Source organism: Rattus norvegicus, chromosome 15 (assembly GCF_036323735.1).
Source record: "Rattus norvegicus strain BN/NHsdMcwi chromosome 15, GRCr8, whole genome shotgun sequence".
Classification (NCBI taxonomy): domain Eukaryota; kingdom Metazoa; phylum Chordata; class Mammalia; order Rodentia; family Muridae; genus Rattus; species Rattus norvegicus.
The window spans coordinates 50925321-50948519 of record NC_086033.1 but is presented as its reverse complement, the minus strand read 5'-3'; the positions used below and the strand labels follow the sequence as shown (position 1 = coordinate 50948519).

Genomic DNA, 23199 nt, shown 5'->3' with positions numbered 1-23199 from the left:
CCCACAGAAGCCAGAAGAGGGGATATGGGATCCCCTGGAACAGGAGTTGCAGACAGTTGTGAGCCTCTCTATGGGTGCCGGGAATCAAATCCAGGTCCCTTGGAAGAGCAGCGAGTGCCCTTTACATGGAGCCACCCATCCTTCCGGCCCCCACACCCTGGAGTTGGTGTATTTGTAGGACTTACATGGTGCTCATCTCCCTTCCCCTCCTTGGCATGACTCTTGACTCGATTAGGTCCCTATTTAAAGACCCAGCGTCTTGGCAGTGTGTAGGGACCACTGAAACTCTAGGGAATACACTTTATTCTCCCTGGTCCTATGAACCATCAGTGCATTTTGCCTTAAAGCCAAGGAGACATCACTCAATTGGGCAGATGTAATTCTAGTGTTGGTCCCAAGGTACTGTGATAGAGACTAAAATCAGAGAAGATAGATCACTGAGAAATCAGGGATACTCTTGTAGGTCAGTGTTTTTTATTTTGAGACAGGTTCTCACTATGTACTCTTAGCTAGCCTGGAACGCCCTGTGTAGACCAGGCTGGCCCAGAACTTCATAGAGATCCACCTGTTTGTGCCTTCTAAGGACTGGAATTAATGGCATGTGCCACCATGCGTAGCCTAGGGACAAGGAGAGAGGGAGGTATTTGCAGGTAGTTTATGGAAGGCTAGGACTTCAGAGATCAGGCCAGCTAATGGAACCCGAAGTGACCGCCTGATTTGGGAATCATTTCTCATTCAAGCTTCAGGCAGGACATTGTCTAGTAGTGCCTATGTTTCTGGTGCAGAGTCACAAAGTTGAGGTGGGCAACCTGGAGCTGGCCTTCCATGGCCTCTTAGCTGGGGCTATACGTGTGCTGTCTTAGTACCTGTGACAGGTGCGTATTCTAACATGCTTGTTTCTCTTTATTGGTTGGCTTCCCATCTCACTCCCGTCTGGGATGGGGCCAAACCACCCACCCATCTGCTGGTTGCTCATCCCCCACCCGACACAGTGGTGAAACAGCGATTGCAGATGTACAACTCACAGCACCAGTCAGCCCTCAGTTGTATCCGGACAGTGTGGAGGACCGAGGGGTTGGGGGCCTTCTACAGGAGTTACACCACACAGCTGACCATGAACATCCCCTTCCAATCTATCCACTTCATCACCTATGAGTTTCTGCAGGAGCAAGTCAACCCTCGCCGGGACTATAACCCACAGTCTCACATCATCTCAGGAGGCCTGGCCGGTGCGCTGGCTGCAGCTGCCACCACCCCGCTGGATGTCTGCAAGACCCTCCTCAACACGCAGGAGAACATGGCACTCTCCCTAGCTAATGTCAGTGGCCGGCTGTCAGGCATGGCCAATGCCTTCCGGACGGTGTACCAGCTCAACGGCCTTGCTGGGTACTTCAAAGGCATTCAGGCTCGAGTCATCTACCAGATGCCTTCCACCGCCATCTCCTGGTCTGTTTATGAGTTCTTCAAGTATTTCCTTACGAAGCGGCAGCTGGAGAATCGAACTCTGTACTAAAGGAACAGGGCAGTGGGAAGTGGTTCCGGCATCTTTTGTTCCAGCTCCATGCTCCTGTCCTTGCACCCAGGTCTTGTCCTGAAGGGTGCTTGCGCCGGGTCCTTCGTTCCCTGGTGCCTTGGAAAGGGAGGACCAGCCTCCACTGACCAGCATGCTGTCTGAGGGGACATCCGAGGTGGTGGTAGGCAGGAGAAACTCAGGGAGAGGGAGAAGTTGCTTTTTCTCCTCCTTCCCCGAGAGGAATGTAGCTTTTCTGCCTCACTGTGGCCTTCTCACTAGATCTTTAGATCGCACCGAAGAGGCAAACAGTGACACAGTAAAGAAAAAGTTTATGTACATAAAAGTACCATTACCCAGTCTGAAATAGGTGGATAATGTTTATCCTTTATTTTTCTACATAGAGATTTTTGAAATTGTGTGTGCTTGTGTGTGTCCATAAATAGTATTAGAGTTGGGAATGATGGGCCTGCTTTTTAAAAAAAGAAAAAAATAAGAGAGTTGAATTCTTCCTTCATGAGAAGTAAAACAAACAACAACAACAAAACCCCCAAGGAATAAAAGTAATAAATGGCTTTATGTGGCCTGAAATTGTGTGTAGTCCCCTCCTGTGGGAGTTTAACTTGAATGTAAAATAATAAATACAAAGTTTATGTTTTGAATTTCTCTTTTCATGGGGAAAAAGGTACGTTGCAAACAAATCAAAATAGTCTTATCACTTGGAGCTTTTTTTTTTCTTTTTAAGTAGTCACCCCGAGTGCCTTTCTGTCTTTTCTAAGACTTCCGGGACCAAAAATGGGGTCCTAGAGCACCTTCCTCCCTCTGTGGACTCCCCCATTCAGATCTCAGCAGCCTGGTTGTCACAGTAGAATAAGAATGGCTGGCCTTAACCTTCCCTGTGAGTGACGTGAATGAATGCCTACCTGGCTAGCTCTTAGCACTAGAGATGCCACCGTCTGCCTAGCGAGTCCATGAGACAGTTCCTGCCTTTGTCTTAGGACTAATTTCTGCAGCAACCTCCTTCCTGGGCACTTCTGCTAACCTGGCCTATAAGTCTTTTTATTAGCCCCCTCTTGACCCATTTCCCCTGCAGTCTAGGGATTTTGAGTATCTCTGGCACTCATCTGTCTCCTGCCCTGTTCCAGCTCTGTGACTTTAGCATCATAGCCTCTTACTGCACTGAGGCTAGCCCTCCAGCTCTGTGACTTTAGCATCATAGCCTCTTACTGCACTGAGGCTAGCCCTCCAGCTGAGACTGAAGCACGCTCTGACCCTCTGCCCCTCCAGAGCTGCTCAGCAGCCTTGTGTCTTCTACATCCTCTCTGCTTTGTTTTCTGAAGTACAGTCAGATCATCTCTGAGAAAACACAAGCCTGTGTTGTCCAGTCTCCCATCTTCACAGAGATGAGAGGATTGTCTCAGTTTCCCTCTTCTGACTGTCTATTAGGAAGCAGGGCTTGCTTTTCCCTGGCCCTGTTTTCATTTGGAAGCCATGGTTAGCATGCTTCCTCACTGGAAGCTTAGACCTTGAATTCCCATGGAACGTCATACTGCCTGGGAAGAAATTCAGCTTGTACTTGGAGAATTTTCACCTTTGGGACCATGTACCATCCAGTGCCCATGGATGCGGGTTTTTGGTTTTGTTCAGGCTGTGAGAAGTTACACGCTGGTCAGCTGACTTTTCTTTTCTGAGAGAATCACCTCTCAAATGCTTTCCTGTGCTCCCTGAGGGCCTCCTGGCTGGTTGCAGGTTTCTGTTTTACTGGTGTTCTGGGCTGGCTGGTGTCCTGTTATCACTTGATAGAAAGAATAGAAAATGTTTCTACTCTTACCCTGCTAGCGTTGAGTAGTGTTAAATCCTATACATGGAGAGGGGAAGTCAAATTGTAGAGTCTAAAGTAAACTTTAAGTCAAACCCTAAACTGTCCCCACACCACCCTTTGATACACGGGTGGCTAATCCTGCTGCAAAAACAAGACTTCTCTTTGGATTTTCTTTACAGCTATCTAATACTTGGCTAGTCTCTTTGCTTAGGGCCTTTTAAGGTAGGATCAGGACTTCAGGACTCTGTGGGGTTGAAGTCCAGGGGTCCTGTTCTGGCTATGCCCTCCCCATGATGATTGGTGGGTCTGCAGGAGGACAGCTTTTTAACCTGTGCCTCCCGTCCAGTCACCCTAAGATTGAGCAAGGGATGTGTCTGTGGAAAAAGTTAAAAGTTGGGAAGCAATCAACAAGAGTTCTGTGGTAGCCAGTACCCCCACTCCTTAGTTCCACAGTTGGAATTCTCCTTGACCTCATCACATTTTAGCCTGTGTGTTGATTGTAATTTTTGACATTGTAAATTTCTAGATAGGAAAATGCTTCCCCTGCCCAGTGACCAGATTAGGAGAGCCATAACCTGGGTACAATGATAATACTTTGACCTGTGTGTGTGTGTATATATATGGTGTGTATGTGTGTATATGTGTGTTCAGGTTATGTGGCAGCCAACCATATTAAATGAGTGTTAATTTATTATAGACAAATATTGATCTTTTTAAAATGGGATGCTCTTAATTCTTGAGTTTTTAAAGAATTTGATTAAATAGAGCTACTTTTACATGAGCTTGGTCCCCTCTGTCCCCTCTATCTCATGTCTTAGAACCATCACCCTCCAATGTCACCCCAGTGCTTTATCTCCAACATACTGCTATGCCACTAAGGTTTTATTTAACTTTATTTATGGATATGTGTCTGTGAACAACAACTGTGCCACTGCTGGGTTGCACAGTGTGTGGGCTAAGAGTGGCCCAATGTTGCTTTTTGAATGTCTTAAAATGCGGCTTTTGGGTCTGGGGAGCAGTGGTGTGTTCACATGTGTGGGTGTCTGGTGTGCTGCTACAGTTGTAACACTGGAGCTGGAGAAAATAAAGAATCGATCCTGAAAGCCTTGTGGGGTCTTTGTGGGGATAGAGAAGGGGCAGGCAAATGGGTTCACAGGAGACCTCATAGGAACTAGTTGAATTGGAAGCTGATCGTCTTGTCACCAGAGGGCGCTCGTGTACAGTCTACTGCCTGGAGGCCTCCTACTTGGATTTAATATCTGGAGGATGGTTCCCTCACCCCCATCCCACTACATCCCTTTGCACATACCTCTGTGGAGAGTCAGTCAGGAACCTATTATAGAGAGAGCCTCAGTCCACCAGAGTCCACACTCCCAAAATATCACAACCAAAGCCAGTGAGTAGAACTTTCCCAAGAGGGACAAGTGAGAAAGCCTGAAAGGAAAAATGTTTGCTTTGAGAACTCTGGACTCTATCCCCTGAGCCAAGGCCAATGATCTTCTCAGTAGGACTGCTGAGTCTCTACCAAATGGTACAAAGTTAAAATGGAGGCTAAGCCGGGGACACAGGTGCCAGGTGGGTAAAGGGTGCTGGGGAGAGAGTGCCAGGGAGCAACTATCTGACTTGTCTCTTACCCATAGCCAACTCTGAGCTACATGAAGTCCCTTGTGGCTTATAGCTGCTGCATATTGGTGTCGGATGTGTGGTGGGTTCAGCGTCTACTCATTCGACCCAGTCTGCTTGCCTGCCTCAGCTGGCAAACACACGGTAACTGGTGAACAGAATTCATGCCAGAACTGTGGGATGGAAGCGTGAAATGTCCTACCCTCATAGGCCATGCTGTCTAGTGGACTATAATGAAAGCCAGCCCTGTTGTTGCAGGCCTGTAATGCCAGCTACCTGGGAGGCAGGAGGTGACAAATTCAAGGCCAGTATGGACTATAGTGACATTAATAAAGACACCTTGAGTAGCTTAGTGGGGGTGGGCCACCTGGCTTTATTTAAAGCACCTAGCATTCTTGCTGAGGACCTGGGTTCAGTCCCCTATACCATAGGTGGCTTACCCCCATCTGGAACTCTGGTTTAGGGAATCTAATGCCTCTGGCCCTTATGAGTCTCGGCGTTGTCGTGCACGTAGCCCTCTGCACATAGACATAACTGAAAACAATTTTAAAATCTTTTAAAAGTTTAAAGTGGACGGGTTAAGCTGAGTGAGTGCTTGCCTAGCATGTATGAGAGATTCTGGCTCAGTCTTCAGCGTCTCACTGACACACTTCAGTACCCTTCTCTAAGATGGCAGTGCTCGGTGCTGTGGAGGTTACAGGTAGCCTGTGTACCTCTTTGTGTTCTGGAGGTTGGATTCACTGGTTCTCTCCAGCCCATGGGGACTGAAGCTGCTCTGACCTGACTCCCCAGTGCTCATATTGTATTTCTTCCCATGTAGGGAATGTATGCTGGACCTTTGCAGTCTGCTCCAGTGGGGCTGTATTCACTACAGAAACTAGCAGTTTTACAGATCTGGGCATCTGCCTCCCTGAGAGCTAGCAGTACACCAGGCTGGCCCCATAGCATGTGTTTGGTGTGAAGTATGATTTTTGTGGAGAGGGATAAGGCTGGTTTTCACCTTGGGGCCCTGGTTAGTGCCTCTCTTAGCTCCTGGCCTTTTTCCTAATACTCAGAGCCCTCTCCAGAACCCAATTCCTGCCCCAAAAAGGTCCTTGAAAGGAAGGGTTTTCTTTTCTCCTCAGCCAACGTCTCCTGTGATGACCTTTAGTTAACTGCTTTCCTAGGAAGAACTCAACACTGATCCATAAGAGGAGCCCTTGGTAGGATGGATGTCTCAGAGGAGGCTGTCATTCTCCCAACGCTGTCCACCAGACATAGCTACGTGTGTGTAGGATAGGGTGGGGGAGAGGATTAGAGGGGGTTATTACCAAGTGTCCTATCTGGTCTATCTGGTCTAAGGCTGAATCAGAAGTCTTAGAGTGGATGTGAGTTGGGAAAGGAAAGCCTGGGACAAAGCCACATTGCTTTGTAGAGCTTTGTCTATAATAAGCTATGGTAAACATCTGGCTTGCAGTTTTTTTTAATTCTAACACAATTTTGTGTATATGTTGAGGAGTTGGGCAGGTGTCTATGGAGTCCAGAAGAGAACACTAGATTCCCCTGACGCTGGAGTTACAGACAGTTGTTAGCCACCTAATGTAGGTATTGGAAAACAAACTGAGGACTCCTACAAGAGCAGCATGCACTCTCACCCACTCTTTCTAGCCTCTAGGTTGTTTCTTCCTGCTGTTTCTCCCCCTCAGGCTCCTCCTACCCCCTTCTTTTCTTCCTCTTCATCTTCCCCCTTTTCACTGTGACAAATGTCTGCTAAGACAACTAATGATGGAAAGATTTTGACTTATGACATAGGGGGATGTGATCCATCGAGTCAGGGAAGGCAAGAGTGTGTGAAGGGCTCGCTCACTTCTGAGAGGAAAGGGCAACCAGGGAGCAGAGAGATAAGAGAAGAGCAAGAAATAGCAAGCAGAACTCTTGGTACCACACCTATCCCCTTCTTACAGGTAGGCTCTACCTCCCAAAGATTCAACAACCTCTCAAGAATGCCACCAGCTGAAGATCAAGTGTTTAAAGACTCATTTGTTGGAGACATTTCAGGTTCAACCCATAACACTGCCTTTGCAAGAAGTTTGACCCTGAATTACCAAGTTGTGGAGAGATGTCATTGGAGAAACCCATGGCATAGAAGTCACGGTGGTGGGGTTGGCGAGTGTCCTCAGTAGTTTGGTAACATAATGAATTTCCTAATGCCTAAGAGGCAGGCAAAGAAGACTGGAACTGAGTGTTAGAGACTGAGTTGCTGAACAAAGTTCACAGGCTGGTGCTTTGGGAGGTGAGGCTAGGTGAGAAACACCACTGAAAGGAAGGGAGGATCTTACTTCAAGGACCAGCAGGCAGCAGCAGAGGAGCTGAGACCCAGGCATAGCATAGGCATAGCTACTTGGAGAGGTTCTGGTATCTCCATGCTGAGCCATTGTTATTGGAAGCAGTGTCCTTGGATGGGCCATAGCAGTCACACTCTTGTCCCTAGTCTCACATCTAAATATTACAGAGCCACTAGAGATCTCTGACATTTGAACTTGCTCCCCTCTCAAGAGAATACCTCACCACCTTGCTGAAGGGTGATATCGGTTGACGGATGCTTTTAGCCTGGCCCGACAGGCAGGCATTCATATGCTATGCTTTAACCGTGACCCTTCACTTCCCCTGATTGCACCAGTGGATAGACTGGGCTGAGATCAAGTTCCAAACATGCCTTTTATTTAGGTAGCCCAGGCTGGCCCCCAACTCATGATCCCTCTGCCTTTGATTTCAGAGTGCAGGGGATTACAGGTGTGAATCACCACCTAGCTTGAAAAAGGTGTCTGGTTCTAGAGGAATACATGGCACTGTGGGAATGATTATTTCAACATTACTTCATATTCATGTCCCATATGTTCTGGGTGGGGCGTGGAGGCCACAAGAACAGAAAAGGGATGGAGGAGGGGCAAGGAAATAGGGTGGGGAGAACCACAAAACACTTCATTCAAAAATATCATAGTGGTATCTAACATATGTTGACTAAAGCACATAATTTAGATATTTTTACTCTGTGTTTGAAGGTTTCTTTTGCCTGTATGCACACATGTACAACACTTGTATGCCTGCTTCCCTAAGAAATTAAAAGAAAGTTGGATGGTTGTGAGTCACCATGTGGGTGCTGGGAAAGGAACCTGGGTCTTTGCAAGAACAAATGCTCTCAGCAACTCAGACAAGTCTCCACCCCATATACTTACTTTTATACTCCACTATGTTCATAGCAGCCTTATTTATAATAGCCAGAAGCTGGAAAGAACCCAGATGCCCTTCAACAGAGGAATGGATACAGAAAATATGGTACATCTACACAATGGAATATTACTCAGCTATCAAAAACAACGACTGTATGAAATTCATAGGCAAATGGATGGAACTGGAAAATATCATCCTGAGTGAGGTAACCCAATCACAGAAAAACACACATGGTATGCACTCAATAGCCATAATAAGTGGCTATTAGCCCAAATGCTTGATTTACCCTAGATGCACAGAACACATGAAACTCAAGAAGGATGACCAAAATGCAAATGCTTCACTCCTTCTTTAAAAGGGGAACAAGAATACCCTTGGGAGGGAATAGGGAGGCAAAGTTTAGAACAGAGGCAGAAGGAACACCCATTCAGAGCCTGCCCCACATGTGGCCCATACATATACAGCCACCAAACTATATAAGATTGATGAAGCAAAGGAGTGCAGGTTGATAGGAACCGGATGTAGATCTCTCCTGAGAGACACACCCAGAATACAGCAAATACATAGGCGAATGCCATCATTAAACCACTGAACTGAGAATGGGACCTCTGTTGAAGGAATCAGAGAAAGGTCTGGAAGAGCTTGAAGGGGCTTGAGACCCCATATGAACAACAATGCCAACCAACCAGAGCTTCCAGGGACTAAGCCACTACCCAAAGACTATACATGGACTGACCCTGGGCTCCAACCACATAGGTAGCAATGAATAGCCTAGTAAGAGCACCAGTGGAAGGGGAAACCCTTGGTCCTGCCAAGACTGAACCCCCAGTGAATGTGATTGTTGGGGGGAGGGCGGTAATGGGGGGAGGATGGGGAGGGAGATGTTGGCCCGGAAACCGGGAAGGGGAATAATAATCGAAATGTAAATAAGAAATACTCAAGTTAATAAAGATAAAAAAATTTATTTATTTGTTTTATGTAAGTACACTGGACACTGTCATTGTCTTCAGACACACCAGAAGAGGGAGTCAGATTCCATTTCAGATGGTCGTGAACCACCATGTGGTTTCTGGGAATTGAACTCAGGACCTCTGGAAGAGCAGTCAGTGCTCTTAACCACTGAGCTATCCCTCCAGCCCCCATATATTTATTTAAAAAAATTAAAAATTGACCAGAAGTGCTCATTTGACCAGAATTACTCCTGAAAATGAAGTCTACTGATATGACAATTTAGAAAACTCGAAGGATTCACCAGCACAGTCCACTGAATTTGTATGGCATTCTAAATATGAATTCTTTTTCCATTAAAATGTCCAAGTTGTTCTGAGCCCATTATTTCATGTGGACAGCTTGTGGCTTGTCGGATGATAGCTTTGCCTCTGGGATGTTACACACTGAAATCGTATTGTCCCTGATTTTCATGGAAGCGTCTGTAGTGTGATCTTTACAGATGAGCATTCCTTCTCAGTGCTTGCCATGAGCAAACCCACAGAGTGTCAGTGGAAGAGGTGATTCATCCCACAGATAAGAGCAGAGAGTTTAGGGGATTTGGAAATGTGTGCACTGTACATATCAGAGCAGAGTATTTGAGATTTTTCTACTTTTACCTTTTCATTAATCCTTTGTGAGTTTCATACCCTGCGCCCCAATTCTGCTCATCCATGCCTTTTTTTTTTACTTTTAATTTTTTCCATCTTTATTAACTTGAGTATTTCTTATTTACATTTCGATTGTTATTCCCTTTCCCGGTTTCTGGGTCAACATCCCCCTAACCCCTCCCCATCCCCTTCTCTATATGTGTTCTCCTCCCCATCCTCCCCCAATTACTGCCCTCCCCCCAACAATCACGTTCACTGGGGGTTCAGTCTTGGCAGGACCAAGGGTTTCCCCTTCCACTGGTGCTCTTACTAGGCTATTCATTGCTACCTATGTGGTTGGAGCCCAGGGTCAGTCCATGTATAGTCTTTGGGTAGTGGCTTAGTCCCTGGAAGCTCTGGTTGGTTGGCATTGTTGTTCATATGGGGTCTCAAGCCCCTTCAAGCTCTTCCAGACCTTTCTCTGATTCCTTCAACAGAGGTCCCATTCTCAGTTCAGTGGTTTAATGATGGCATTCGCCTATGTATTTGCTGTATTCTGGGTGTGTCTCTCAGGAGAGATCTACATCCGGTTCCTATCAACCTGCACTCCTTTGCTTCATCAATCTTATATAGTTTGGTGGCTGTATATGTATGGGCCACATGTGGGGCAGGCTCTGAATGGGTGTTCCTTCTGCCTCTGTTCTAAACTTTGCCTCCCTATTCCCTCCCAAGGGTATTCTTGTTCCCCTTTTAAAGAAGGAGTGAAGCATTTGCATTTTGGTCATCCTTCTTGAGTTTCATGTGTTCTGTGCATCTAGGGTAATTCAAGCATTTGGGCTAATAGCCACTTATCAATGAGTGTGTGTGTGTTACCATGTGTGTTTTTCTGTGATTGGGTTACCTCACTCAGGATGATATTTTCCAGTTCCATCCATTTGTCTTCATCCATGCCTTTGCATCTGCCCCCTGCCCTGGCAAGTGACTGCCGAAAGACAATTAAAAAACAAAAATAAAAAACATAAAAATCTCGTTGTGGAAGCTGTAGTGTATCTCAGTGTGTCCCAGAGTCTACCCTTTTGTCCACATGTCTTTACTTGCAAATGTTCATTGCAATGAATCGTTGGTCCTGTTCGGGGCCTCTGGCTTCCGAGACACCATCAATACTGGATGGAGCCCTGTATTGATTGATATATGGACTCCTCTCAGATATCCTGTTGTTGCCCTGTGTCATGGAGATCCTGTAGCTTTGTTTCTGCAGGACAGACCCTTTCGTTCACTCAGCAGTTCATAGATGAGGTAGATGTTAGGATCAAAGCCCAGTATCTGGGCCAGGGTGGTAGGTGAGTTGGTCAGACCACTAGCTCTCCTACACCCATGACACCAGGGCCAGCTCTCTAGCACAGCTCCACTGGCCTCTCCAGGTGAGGTGCAGGACCAGCTCTCCCAAGTGCTGCAGCTGGTAAGGACCAAGTGCTGCAGCTGGTAAGGAACAAGGCCAACTCTCCTACTCTCACGATCCTGGGCTAGCTCTCCAGACTCTTGCAGGTAGTAAGGGGAGAGGGCATCTCCTACCCCACCTCATGGCAGACCAAAGAAGTGACTCGTAGTTGAAGTTTTTTGTTTGTTTGTTTTTGTTTTTTAATTTTTATTAGTTTTTTATTTACATTTCAAATGTTATCCCCTTTCCCAGTTTCCTATTCATAAGCCCCCATCCCATTCCCCCTCCCCCTTCTTCTATGAGGGTGTTTTCCCTCCCCAACCACTCCCTGTTCCTGGCCTGACATTCTGCTACACTGGGAGGGTCCAGCCTTGGCAGGACTAAGGGCTTCTCCAATTGGTGCCCAACAAGGCCATCCTCTGCTACATATGCAGCTGGAGCCATGGTTCTGTCCATGTGAACTCTTTGGATGGTGGTTTAGTCCCTGGGAACTCTGGTTGGTTGGTATTGTTGTTCTTATGGGGTTGCAAACTCTTTCAGCTCCTTCAATTTTTTCTCTAACTCCTCCAATGGGGACCTCATTCTCAGTTCAACGGTTTGGTGGTAGCATTCACCTCTATATTTGTCATGCTCTGACTGAGCCTCTCAGGAGACAGCTATATCAGGTTCCTGTCAGCATGCACTTCTTGGCTTCAGGAATATTGTCTGGGTTTGGTGGCTGTTTGTATATTGGCTGGATCCCTAGGTGGGGCAGGTTCTGAATAGTCATTCCTTAAGTCTCTGCTCCAAACTTTGTCTCCATATCTCCTCCTATGAATATTTTTATTCCCTCCTTTAAGAAGGACTGAAGCATCTGCACTTTGGTTGTCCTTCTTGAGCTTCATGTGGTCTGTGGATTGTATCTTGGGTAATTCGAGCTTTTGGGCTAATATTCACTTATTAGTGAGTACTTACCATGTGATTGGGTTACTTTACTCAGGATGACATTGCCTACGAATTTCATGAAGTCATTGTTTTTAATAGCTGAGTAGTACTCCATTGTGTAGATTGTCCACATTTTCTGATCCATTCCTCTGTTGAAGGGCATCTTGGTTCTTTCCAGCTTCTGGCTATTATAAATAAGGCTGCTATGAACATAGTGGAGCATGCGTCCTTGTTATGTGTTGGAGCATCATTTGGTTATATGTCCAAGAGATGTATAGCTGGGTCCTCAGGTAGTACTATGTCCAATTTTCTGATGAATCTCCAGACTGATTTCCAGAGTGGTTGTACCAGTTTGCAATCCCACCAACAATGGAGGAGTGTTCCTCTTTCTCCACATCCTCACCAGCATCTGTTGTCACCTGAGTTTTTTATCTTAATCATTCTGAATTGTTTGATTTGCATTTCCCTGATGACTAAAGATGTTGAACATTTCTTTAGGTGCTTCTCAGCCATTCGACATTCCTCAGCTGTGAATTTTTTGTCTAGCTCTGTACCCCATTTTATAATAGGGTTATTTGGCTCTCTGGAGTCTAACTTCTTGAGTTCTTTGTATATTTTGGATATTAGCCCTCTATCAGATGTAGGATTGGTAAAGATCTTTTCCCAATCTGTTGGTTGCCGTTTTGTCCTAATGACAGTGTCTTTTACCTTACAGAAACTTTGCAGTTTTATGAGGTCCCATTTGTCGATTCTTTTTTTTTTTTTATTAACTTGAGTATTTCTTATATACATTTCAAGTGTTATTCCCTTTCCCGGTTTCCGGGCAAACATCCCCCTCCCCCCTCCCCTTCCTTATGGGTGTTCCCCTCCCAACCCTCCCCCCATTGCCGCCCTCCCCCCATAGTCTAGTTCACTGGGGGTTCAGTCTTAGCAGGACCCAGGGCTTCCCCTTCCACTGGTGCTCTTACTAGGATATTCATTGCTACCTATGGGGTCAGAGTCCAGGGTCAGTCCATGTATAGTATTTAGGTAGTGGCTTAGTCCCTGGAAGCTCTGGTTGCTTGACATTGTTGTACTTTTGGGGTCTCGAGCCCCTTCAAGCTCTTCCAGTTCTTTCTCTGATTCCTTCAACGGGGGACCTATTCTCAGTTCAGTGGTTTGCTGCTGGCATTCGCCTCTGTATTTGCTGTATTCTGGCTGTGTCTCTCAGGAGCGATCTACATCCGGCTCCTGTCGGTCTGCACTTCTTTGCTTCATCCATCTTGTCTAATTGGGTGGCTGTATATGTATGGGCCACATGTGGGGCAGGCTCTGAATGGGTGTTCCTTCAGTCTCTGTTTTAATCTTTGCCTCTCCCTTCCCTGCCAAGGGTATTCTTTTTCCTCATTTAAAGAAGGAGTGAAGCATTCACATTTTGATCATCCGTCTTGAGTTTCGTTTGTTCTAGGGATCTAGGGTAATTCAAGCATTTGGGCTAAAAGCCACTTATCAATGAGTGCATACCATGTATGTCTTTCTGTGATTGGGTTAGCTCACTCAGGATGATATTTTCCAGTTCCAACCATTTGCCTACGAATTTCATAAACTCGTTGTTTTTGATAGCTGAGTAATATTCCATTGTGTAGATGTACCACATTTTCTGTATCCATTCCTCTGTTGAAGGGCATCTGGGTTCTTTCCATTTTCTGGCTATTATAAATAAGGCTGCGATGAACATAGTGGAGCACGTGTCTCTTTTATATGTTGAGGCATCTTTTGGGTATATGCCCAAGAGAGGTATAGCTGGATCCTCAGGCAGTTCAATGTCCAATTTTCTGAGGACTGATTTTCCAGAATGGTTTTACCAGTCTGCAATCCCACCAACAATGGAGGAGTGTTCCTCTTTCTCCACATCCTCGCCAGCATCTGCTGTCACCTGAGTTTTTGATCTTAGCCATTCTCACTGGTGTGAGGTGAAATCTCAGGGTTGTTTTGATTTGCATTTCCCTTATGACTAAAGATGTTGAACATTTCTTTAGGTGTTTCTCAGCCATTCGGCATTCCTCAGCTGTGAATTCTTTGTTTAGCTCTGAACCCCATTTTTTAATAGGGTTATTTGTTTCCCTGCGGTCTAACTTCTTGAGTTCTTTGTATATTTTGGATATAAGGCCTCTATCTGTTGTAGGATTGGTAAAGATCTTTTCCCAATCTGTTGGTTGCCGTTTTGTCCTAACCACCGTGTCCTTTGCCTTACAGAAGCTTTGTCGATTCTTGATCTTAGAGCATAAGCCATTGGTGTTTTGTTCAGGAAATTTTTTCCAGTGCCCATGTGTTCCAGATGCTTCCCTAGTTTTTCTTCTATTAGTTTGAGTGTGTCTGGTTTGATGTGGAGGTCCTTGATCCACTTGGACTTAAGCTTTGTACAGGGTGATAAGGATGGATCGATCTGCATTCTTCTACATGTTGCCCTCCAGTTGAACCAGCACCATTTGCTGAAAATGCTATCTTTTTTCCATTGGATGGTTTTGGCTCCTTTGTCAAAAATCAAGTGACCATAGGTGTGTGGGTTCATTTCTGGGTCTTCAATTCTATTCCATTGGTCTATCTGTCTGTCTCTGTACCCCATTTGTCGATTCTTGATCTTAGAGCATAAGCCATTGGTATTTTGTTCAGGAAAATTTCCCCAGTGCCCATGTGTTCGAGACACTTCCCCACTTTTTCGTCTATTACTTTGAGTGTATCTGGTTTGATGTGGAAGTCCTTGACTTAAGCTTTGTACAGGGTGATAAGGATGGATCGATCTGCATTCTTCTACATGCTGACCTCCAGTTGAACCAGCACCATTTGTTGAAAATGCTATCTTTTTTCCACTGGATGGTTTTAGCTCCTTTGCCAAAGATCAAGTGACCATAGGCATGTGGGTTAATTTCTGGGTCTTCAATTCTTTTTCATTGATCTACCTGCCTGTACCAATATCATACAGTTTTTATGACTATTGCTCTGTAATACTGCTTAAGGTCAGGGATGGTGATTCCCCCCAGAAGTTCTTTTATTGTTGAGGATAGTTTTCCCTATCCTGTTTTTGTTTTTGTTTTTGTTTTTGTTTTTGTTTTTGTTTTTGTTATTCCAAATGAATTTGAGAATTGCTCTTTCTAACTCTATGAAGAATTGAGTGGGAAATTTAATGGGATTGCATTGATTCTGTAGATTGTGTTCAGCAAGATGACCATTTTTACTGTATTAATCCTGCCAATCCATGAGCATGGGAGGTCTTCCCATCTTCTGAGATCTTCTTTAATTTCTTTCTTCAGAGATGTGAAGTTCTTGTCATACAGATCTTTCACTTGCTTGGTTAGAGTCACACCGAGGTATTTTATGTTATTTGTGACTATTGTGAAGGGTATCATTTCCCTAATTTCTTTCTCAGCCTGTTTATCCTTTGAGTAAGAGGAAGCCTACTAATTTGTTTGAGTTAATTTTATATCCAGCCACTTTGCTGAAATTTTTATCAGGCTTAGGAGTTTTCTGGTGGAACTTTTGGGGTCACTTAAATATACTCTCATCTGCAAATACTGATATTTTGACTTCTCCTTTCCAATTTGTATCCCTTTGACCTTCTTTTGTTGTCTGATTGCTCTGGCTAGGACTTTGAGTACTATATTGAATGGGTAGGGAGAGAGTGGACAGCCCTCTCTAGTCCCTGATTTTAGTGGGATTCCTTCAAGTTTCTCTCCATTTTGTTTGATGTTGGCCACTGGTTTGCTGTATATTGCTTTTACTATGTTAGGTATGGGCCTTGAATTCATGATCTTTCCAAGACTTTTAACACGAAGGGGTGTTGATTTTTGTCAAATGCTTTCTCAGCCTCTAGTGAGATGATCATGTGTTTTTTTTCTTTGAGTGTGTTTACACAGTGGATTGTGTTGATGGATTTCCTTATATCGAACCATCCCTGCATGCCTGGGATGAAGCCTACTTGATCATGATAGATGATTGTTTTGATGTGCTCTTGGATTCGGTTTGCAAGAATTTTATTGAGTATTTTTGCGTGGATATTTATAAGGATAATTGATCTGAAGCTCTCTTTTTTGTTGGGTCTTTTTATGGTTTAGGTATAAGTGTGATTGTGGCTTCATAGAAGGAATTGGGTAGTGCTCCTTCTGTTTCCATTTTGGGGAATAGTGTGGACAGTGTTGGTATTAGGTCTTCTATGAAGGTCTGATAGAAATCTGCACTAAATCTATCTGGTCCTGGGCTTTTATTATTGGGAGACTTTTAAGAACTGCTTCTATTTCCTTGGGAGTTATGGGACTGTTTAGATAGTTTATCTGATCCTGATTTAACTGTGGTACCTGGTACCTGTCTAGAAAATTGACCATTTCATCCAGCTTTCCAGTTTTGTTGAATATTGGCTTTTGTGGTAGGATTTGATGATTTTGTTTTGAATTTTCTCAGATTCCGTTGTTATATCTCCCATTTCATTTCTGATTTTATTAATTTGGATACACTCTCTGTGCCCTCTGGTTAGTTTGGCTAAGGGTTTATCTATCTTGTTGATTTTCTCAAAGAACCAGTTCCTGGTTTTGTTGATTCTTTGTATAGTTCTTTTTGTTTCTATAGTTCTTTTTTGGTTGATTTCAGCCTTGAGTTTGATTATTTCCTGCCATCTACTCCTCTTGGGTGTATTTGCTTCTTTTTGTTCTAGAGCTTTTAGGTGTACTGTCAAGCTGATAATGTGTGCTCTCTCCAGTGTGTTTTTTTTTTTTGAGACATTCAGAGCTATGAGTTTTCCTCTTAGCACTGCTTTCATTGTGTCCTGTAAGTTTGAGTATGTTGTACCTTTACTGTCGTTAAATTTTAAAAAGTCTTTACTTACTTTCTTTAGTTCTTCCTTGACCAAGTTATTGAGTAGAGTGTTGTTGAACTGCTGTGTGTCTATGTGTTTTCTGTTGTTTTTGTTGTTATTGAAGACGGGCCTTGTTCCATGGTGATCTGATAGGATGCATGAGGTTATATCAATCTTCTTTTATCTGTTGAGGCCTGTTTTGTGACCGATTATATAGTCAATTTTGGAGAAGGTACCATGAGGTGCTGTGAAGAAGGTATATTTTATTTTGTTTTTGGATGAAATGTTCTATAAATATCTGTTAAATCCATTTGGTTCAGCTCTATGTTCTGTGTTCATGATCTGTCCATTGATGAGGGTGGGGTGTTGAAATATCCTACTATTATTTGTGTGAGGTGTAATGTGTGCTTTGGCTTTAGTTGGGTTTCTTTTATGAATGTAGGTGCCCTTGCATTTGGAGCATAGATATTCAGGATTGAGAGTTCATCTTGGTGAATATTTCTTTTGACTAATATGAAGTGTCCTTTCTTATTAATTTTGATAACTTTTGGTTGAAAGTTGATTTTATTTGGTGTTAGAATGGCTACTCCAGCTTGTTTCTTGGGACCATTTGCTTGGAAAATTGTTTCCCAGGCTTTTAATCTGAGGTAGTGTCTATCTTTGTCACTGAGGGGTATTTGCTGTATGCAGCAAAATGCTGGGTCCTCTTTACATCCGGTTTGTTAGTCTATGTTTTTTTTCTTGGAGAATTGAGTCCATTGATATTAAGAGATATTAAGGAATAGTAATTGTTGTTTCCTGTTACTTTTGTTGTTAGAGGTGGAATTATGTTTGTGTGTCTCTCTTTTGGGTTTGTTGCAAGAATATTACTTTCTTGCTTTTTTCTAGGATGTAGTTGCCCTCCTTGTGTTGGAGTTTTCCATTGTGTAAATTTGGTTTTGTCATGGAATGTCTTGGTTTCTCCATCTATGTTAGTTGAGAGTTTTGCTGGATATAGTAACCTGGGCTGGCATTTGTGTTCTCTTAGGGTCTGTATGACATCTGCCCAGGATCTTCTGGCTTTCATAACCTCTGGTGAGAAGTGTGGTGTAATTCTGATAAGTCTGCCTTTATATGTTACTTGACCTTTTTTCTTACTGTTTTTAATATTCTTTCTTTGTTTTGTGCATTTGGTGTTTTTACTATTATATGACAGGAGGAATTTCTTCTCCGGTCCAATCTATTTGGTGTTCTGTAGGCTTCTTGTATGATTACGGGCATCTCTTTCTTTAGGTTAGGAAAGTTTTCTTCTATGATTTGGTTGAAGATACTTTCTGGCTCTTTAAGTTGGGAGTCTTCACTCTCTTCTATACCTATTATCCTTAGGTTTGATCTTCTCATTGTGTCCTGGATTTCCTGGATGTTTTAGGTTAGGAACTTTTTGAGTTTTACATTTTCTTTGGTGATTGTGTCAATGTTTTTTATGGTATCTTCTGTCCCTGAGATTCTCTCTTCTATCTCTTGTATTCTGTTGGTGATGCTTGCGTTTATGACTCCTGATCTCTTTCCTAGGTTCTTTATCCAGGGTTGTCTCCCTTTGTGCTTTCTTTATTGTTTCTATTTCAATCTTTAAATCCTGGATTTTTTCAATTCCTTCACCTGCTTGTTGTGTTTTCTGTAATTCTTTAATTTTTATGTTTCCTCTTTCAGGGCTTTTACTTGTTTACCTTTGTTGTCCTGCGTTTCTTTAAGGGAGTTTTTTAATGTTCTTCTTAAAGTCCTCTATCATTATCATGAGATGTGATTTATAAATCCCAATCTTGCTTTTCCGGTGTGTTTGGATATCCAGTATTTGCTTGGTGGGAGAACTGGGCTCTGATGATGCCAACTAGTCTTGGTTTCTGTTGCTTAGGTTCCTGTGCTTGCCTCTTGTCATCAGGTTGTCCCTGGTGTTAGCTTGTTTTGCTGTCTCTGATAGTGGCTTGACCCTCCTGTAAGCTTGTGTGTCTTACCTGTTTTCTTACAGCTGGATCTGGCTGCACAGAGCTGTAAGCTGCAGGAGCAGGCAGAAACCTGAAGGATCCTGTCCCAGACTGCTCCTGGGTTTGTGTGTCCTGAGGCCTGCAGGCGGGTTGCTTATAGCAGAAGAATTGGTCTTACCTCTGCTATCAGTTTGTGTCAGTGCTCCTTATTGGAAATTTTCATGTGGTTATGCATTGTTCTCATTGGGCTAGTTAGTACCTATGGAATGCAATTTTATATTTGCTTCCCAACTCAATCCTGAGTTTCTACTTCTGGCCACAAGGTGGTATCTGATCTTCATTAATGCTGAAGTAGTCTTTTGTAGCTCAACCTGGAAACTCACCCAACACCGGACCCCCCCCCCGCCCCCTTTTCTGTTTCTGTACCTGTTGCACCAGAAAGAGTTCCTAAATAAAGTTTGGTTAACTTGCTTTTGTCAAGGAGACTGGTATTGGGTCAATCTTATCTGTGGTAAGATATAAATATGTACTTTCAATGTTTTTAGTTCATCTTTGACTATCTTTTGCAATCTTTTTTTTTTTTACAGCCTAGAGTAGAAGCATATTGTACTTTTCCAAATGCCTGTTCTAGTGTGCACACTGGTTAGCTTGCAAGTGGGATTTTGCAGAGGAGCCTTCTCATAAGCTGACATCCCACCTAGGTATACACAGGGTACACACATGAGATGTCCACTGAGGAAGCACATGAGTCTGGTTGTCTCAGTTCTAGACTTGTGTTCAGATAAGGTCTCTAAATCCATGAGGATTGCATTTTTTAGATCTACTTAGTTTATGCATATGAGTATTTTGCCTGCACATGTGCATGTATGCTATGTACTTACCACAGAGGTCAGGAAAGTGAGTCAGATCCCTTGGACTGGAGTTACAAGGGATGTCTGTAAACCATTATGTGGGTGCTGAGAACTGAACCTGAGTCTTCTTTCTCCAGATCGCTGCCCCATAAGGGATTAAGATCAAGAGGTGCTCCCATATTTTTTCATGGTAATGTTACCTCATGGGAGTAAACCCCCAAGTTCATGGACTGCATAGTTGGGAAAGGTTTCACAGGGGGAGATGTAGGTAGTGATGCTGGTTTAAAATAGTGGATGTGCCACACTCTCTGTAGTGCTGGGATTATAGGCAAGTGTTAACCACCATATCTATCTCTGATCTGTATGTTCTTGGAAAGGAAATTTTGGACAAGGACATATAGATCAGGGAGAGCAAACAGCTTCATGTTACAAGCAGGCCTACGTTGACAGAGCATCATGTAATCATTGAGACAGGCTGATCTTTTTTTGTTTGTTTGTTTTTGTACCTGTGTATTTTCCCAGGTATGTGTGTACACACATGGGAGTCAGGGGACAGCCTCTGGTGGTGCTCTTTGGATGTTGTGATGGCTATCCTTGGTTGTCCACTTGACATAGGTGGAATGAGGGAGCCTCAACTAAGAAATTGCCTCTATCAGATTGTCCTGTAGGCTTATCTGTGGGACATTGTCCTGACTGCTAATTGATGGAGAAGGGCCTAGACCACTGGGTAGAGCCATCCTGGGCAAGTGCTCCTGGGCTACATAGGAAGTAGGTGAGCTGAAGCCAGAGGCCAGGCAGTAAGTAGCTTTTCTCCCTGGTTTTGCTTTAACCTTTTGCCTTGAGTTCCTAACTTGGCTTTCCTTGATGAGGGACTGTGACCTACTATAATATGCCCTTTCCTCCCCAGGCTGCTTTTGAACATCGCGTTTATCATGACAAGAGAATGCAAACTAGAACAGTGGTTGTCCACCTCGTTTTTGAGACAAGTTCTTTTACTGGCCTTAAACTTGCTGCTGGGCTTGCTGGCTGGTTGAGCCCCGTACTGTCCCTGAATTGGGTATAGAGGTGTCAAACCTTGCCTGGTTTACTAATATGGTTCTGGGGTTTCAACTTTGCTCATGTGGCAAGTGCTTTATGGGGGAGCTATCCTCTTAAGCTCCCAAAATGGCCAATCTTTTCAACTAAATGTCAGGAGACAAAGCTGTGACCTTCTGATGTAACTGCAGGAGTTGTGACTTAGTTAATTATGGGCTTTATAGCCATGAGACTTGGGTCTGAATGGTCACTTTCTGGTATAAGAGGCTTTGGGCAAGTTGTCATGAATTTCTGTGCTTATTTTCCCTCTGTGCACCACAAGGATAATAATTCCCAGCTCAAAAGGTCACAGTGAAGATATGATGAGCAGTACAAGTACAACAGATCGATCACAGGTGTTAGAACTCTGGCTTCTATTTGATTCAAAGGTGTGGGGCCACAGTTGGTTGAAGCACAGTGAGCTGACTGGGCCTTGAAAAGAGTCCATTTCTGGATTCCTGTGTGCAAGGCTGCTGTTTGCATTGTGCACTAGAGGTTTAGTGCTTAGAGATAACAGTGTTACAGAGGAAAATAGGAACATTTGAATGCCAAAAAGAAAATAGCTGGGTTTCAAACTGAATACAGACAAAATTCCAAATCACGGATATGTCATGGTATATCATGACAATGCATATCAAACATTTTATCAATTTGATAAAAATGATAAGAATTATACAGTCACAAAGAAATTCTATTTCATATGAGTAATGGGTAAAATTTAAAGTGTTGGTTTGCTATGAGATGAGGACTCAAAAGTAGGAGACCCACAGGCATACAAAGCTCATAGAACAGTTGTGATCTTATGGCTGGTAGAGGTCAGTGAATTATTTTGGTTTCCCTGACCTAGGCTTTTTCTTGGACCAACAGAAAACCGGATGGCTTAGGGTCAGCAATAGGCTATTCATGCAGCCATCACAAATTTATTTATAAGCAAAGAAACTTATGCCATTCTGAGGCTAGAAAGTTCAGGGTGACCAAGTGTCCAGCAGATTCACATCTGATAAAGGCTTGCATAGATGGAACTCTCTGGTCTTCATGTGAGAGGAAAATGAGTCTTTTTTAGCCCTTTTCTGTAAATGCACTAGTCCCATCCATGAAGGCTTCACCTCCTTACCTTATTTATCACCTTCTTTGACAGTTGGTTTTGACTGTCGATGTTCACCTCTGGGTGTATCTGTGGGGGTGTTTCCAGAGAGAGGTGACATATGGGATAGTGACTGGGGGTGATGAGAGAGAGTCACTCTGATTGTGGGCAGCTCTGTCCAATACACTAGAAGTCCAGAAGGAGAAATTTGGGGGTTGTCAGTACATGTGTATATTCTATTCTTTTTGGGTGAGTAGGTTGAACCTTCTCCTGGTGGAGGGTGGCAGTTAAGAGCACTTACTGCTCTTACAGAAGACTAGGATTCACTTCCCAGCATGCACTTGGTGGCTTTAGGTTTAGGGGTTCAAACGCCCTCTTCTGGCCTCCTCAGGCATTACACACTCATGGTGCATATACGTACACTCAGGCAAAACACTCAAACACATAGACCTTTTAAAATTGTAATTAAAAATTCAGTAGTCACTGATCTCATCCAGAAAATGAAGACAAAAAAAAAAAACCCCTAAGCCACAGTAGTATCCATTGTTTGATGTCCTAACAATCTAGCAATTTCTTTTTACTTATTACATATATTCTTTAAGTGTAATTTTCCCCAATGGAGTTATGGTTCCATTTTTCCCTTTAGGGAAGCTGTGTTCTATGGGGTAGAATCCTGATGAATCTATGGGGGCTACTGGGTGGAAGACACAGTGAGAAGACTAGAAAGAGAGAGATAACTGTAAGACAAGTCTCCTAGAAATGGTTTGACATTCAGCAATAAAGTGAATGCCTACCAGCCCCCAAAACAACTTTGTGCTAAGACAGACTTAGGAGCTGGAAGGATTGGCAAGCATGTGTGCTCATACCTATTTGTGGTTCAGGAGAGCTCTAGGCTGTTTCTTTACAAAAAGAGACTTCAAATTGTAGAAGGAACCAACCTGGGCTTGCTTTATGAGGCACTCCCTGGCCATTTATTCTGCTGTGTGATTGGTAACAATGAGATTTGCATCCATTGTTTTTCCCATGAAGTTATTGAGCAAAGTGAGGAACACCCTCCTTGGAGGGGCCAAGGCAGAGGTGTCTTCCAATGTTTGAAGAACCACTGAACCTGAAACATAGCTCGGGCTGAGGAAATGTGTCCAGGATGTACAGAATGGCCAGGTGGAGCACCTGAGCTAACTTCTGGCTTAGAAAAAGCCAGGAATAGGAGTGGAGAGTTTACCTGGTGTATTGAACAGGTGTCTCCGACATACATCGCTGAGCACGGTTCTGAGACAAAGGTGACTTCCTCTTCCTCTTG

General features: G+C 43.8%; 1 protein-coding gene across 5 annotated transcripts in view; it reads left to right on the top strand.

Annotated features, from left to right (window-relative positions):
• Positions 1–4435, top strand: part of Slc25a37 (solute carrier family 25 member 37) — a 42422-nt gene extending 37987 nt beyond the window's left edge. For 3 of the 5 annotated variants that reach the window (XM_006252266.4, XM_017599697.3, XM_017599698.3), the window contains one exon: positions 993–4435. In XM_006252266.4, the coding sequence (XP_006252328.2) occupies positions 993–1513 (521 nt within the window). In that variant the 3' untranslated portion in view covers positions 1514–4435. Of the gene's footprint in view, positions 1–911 lie in introns of all 5 variants that reach the window. The other 2 variants (XM_063274297.1, NM_001013996.1) reach the window with 2 other exon arrangements.
• The last annotated feature ends 18764 nt before the right edge of the window (positions 4436–23199 follow it).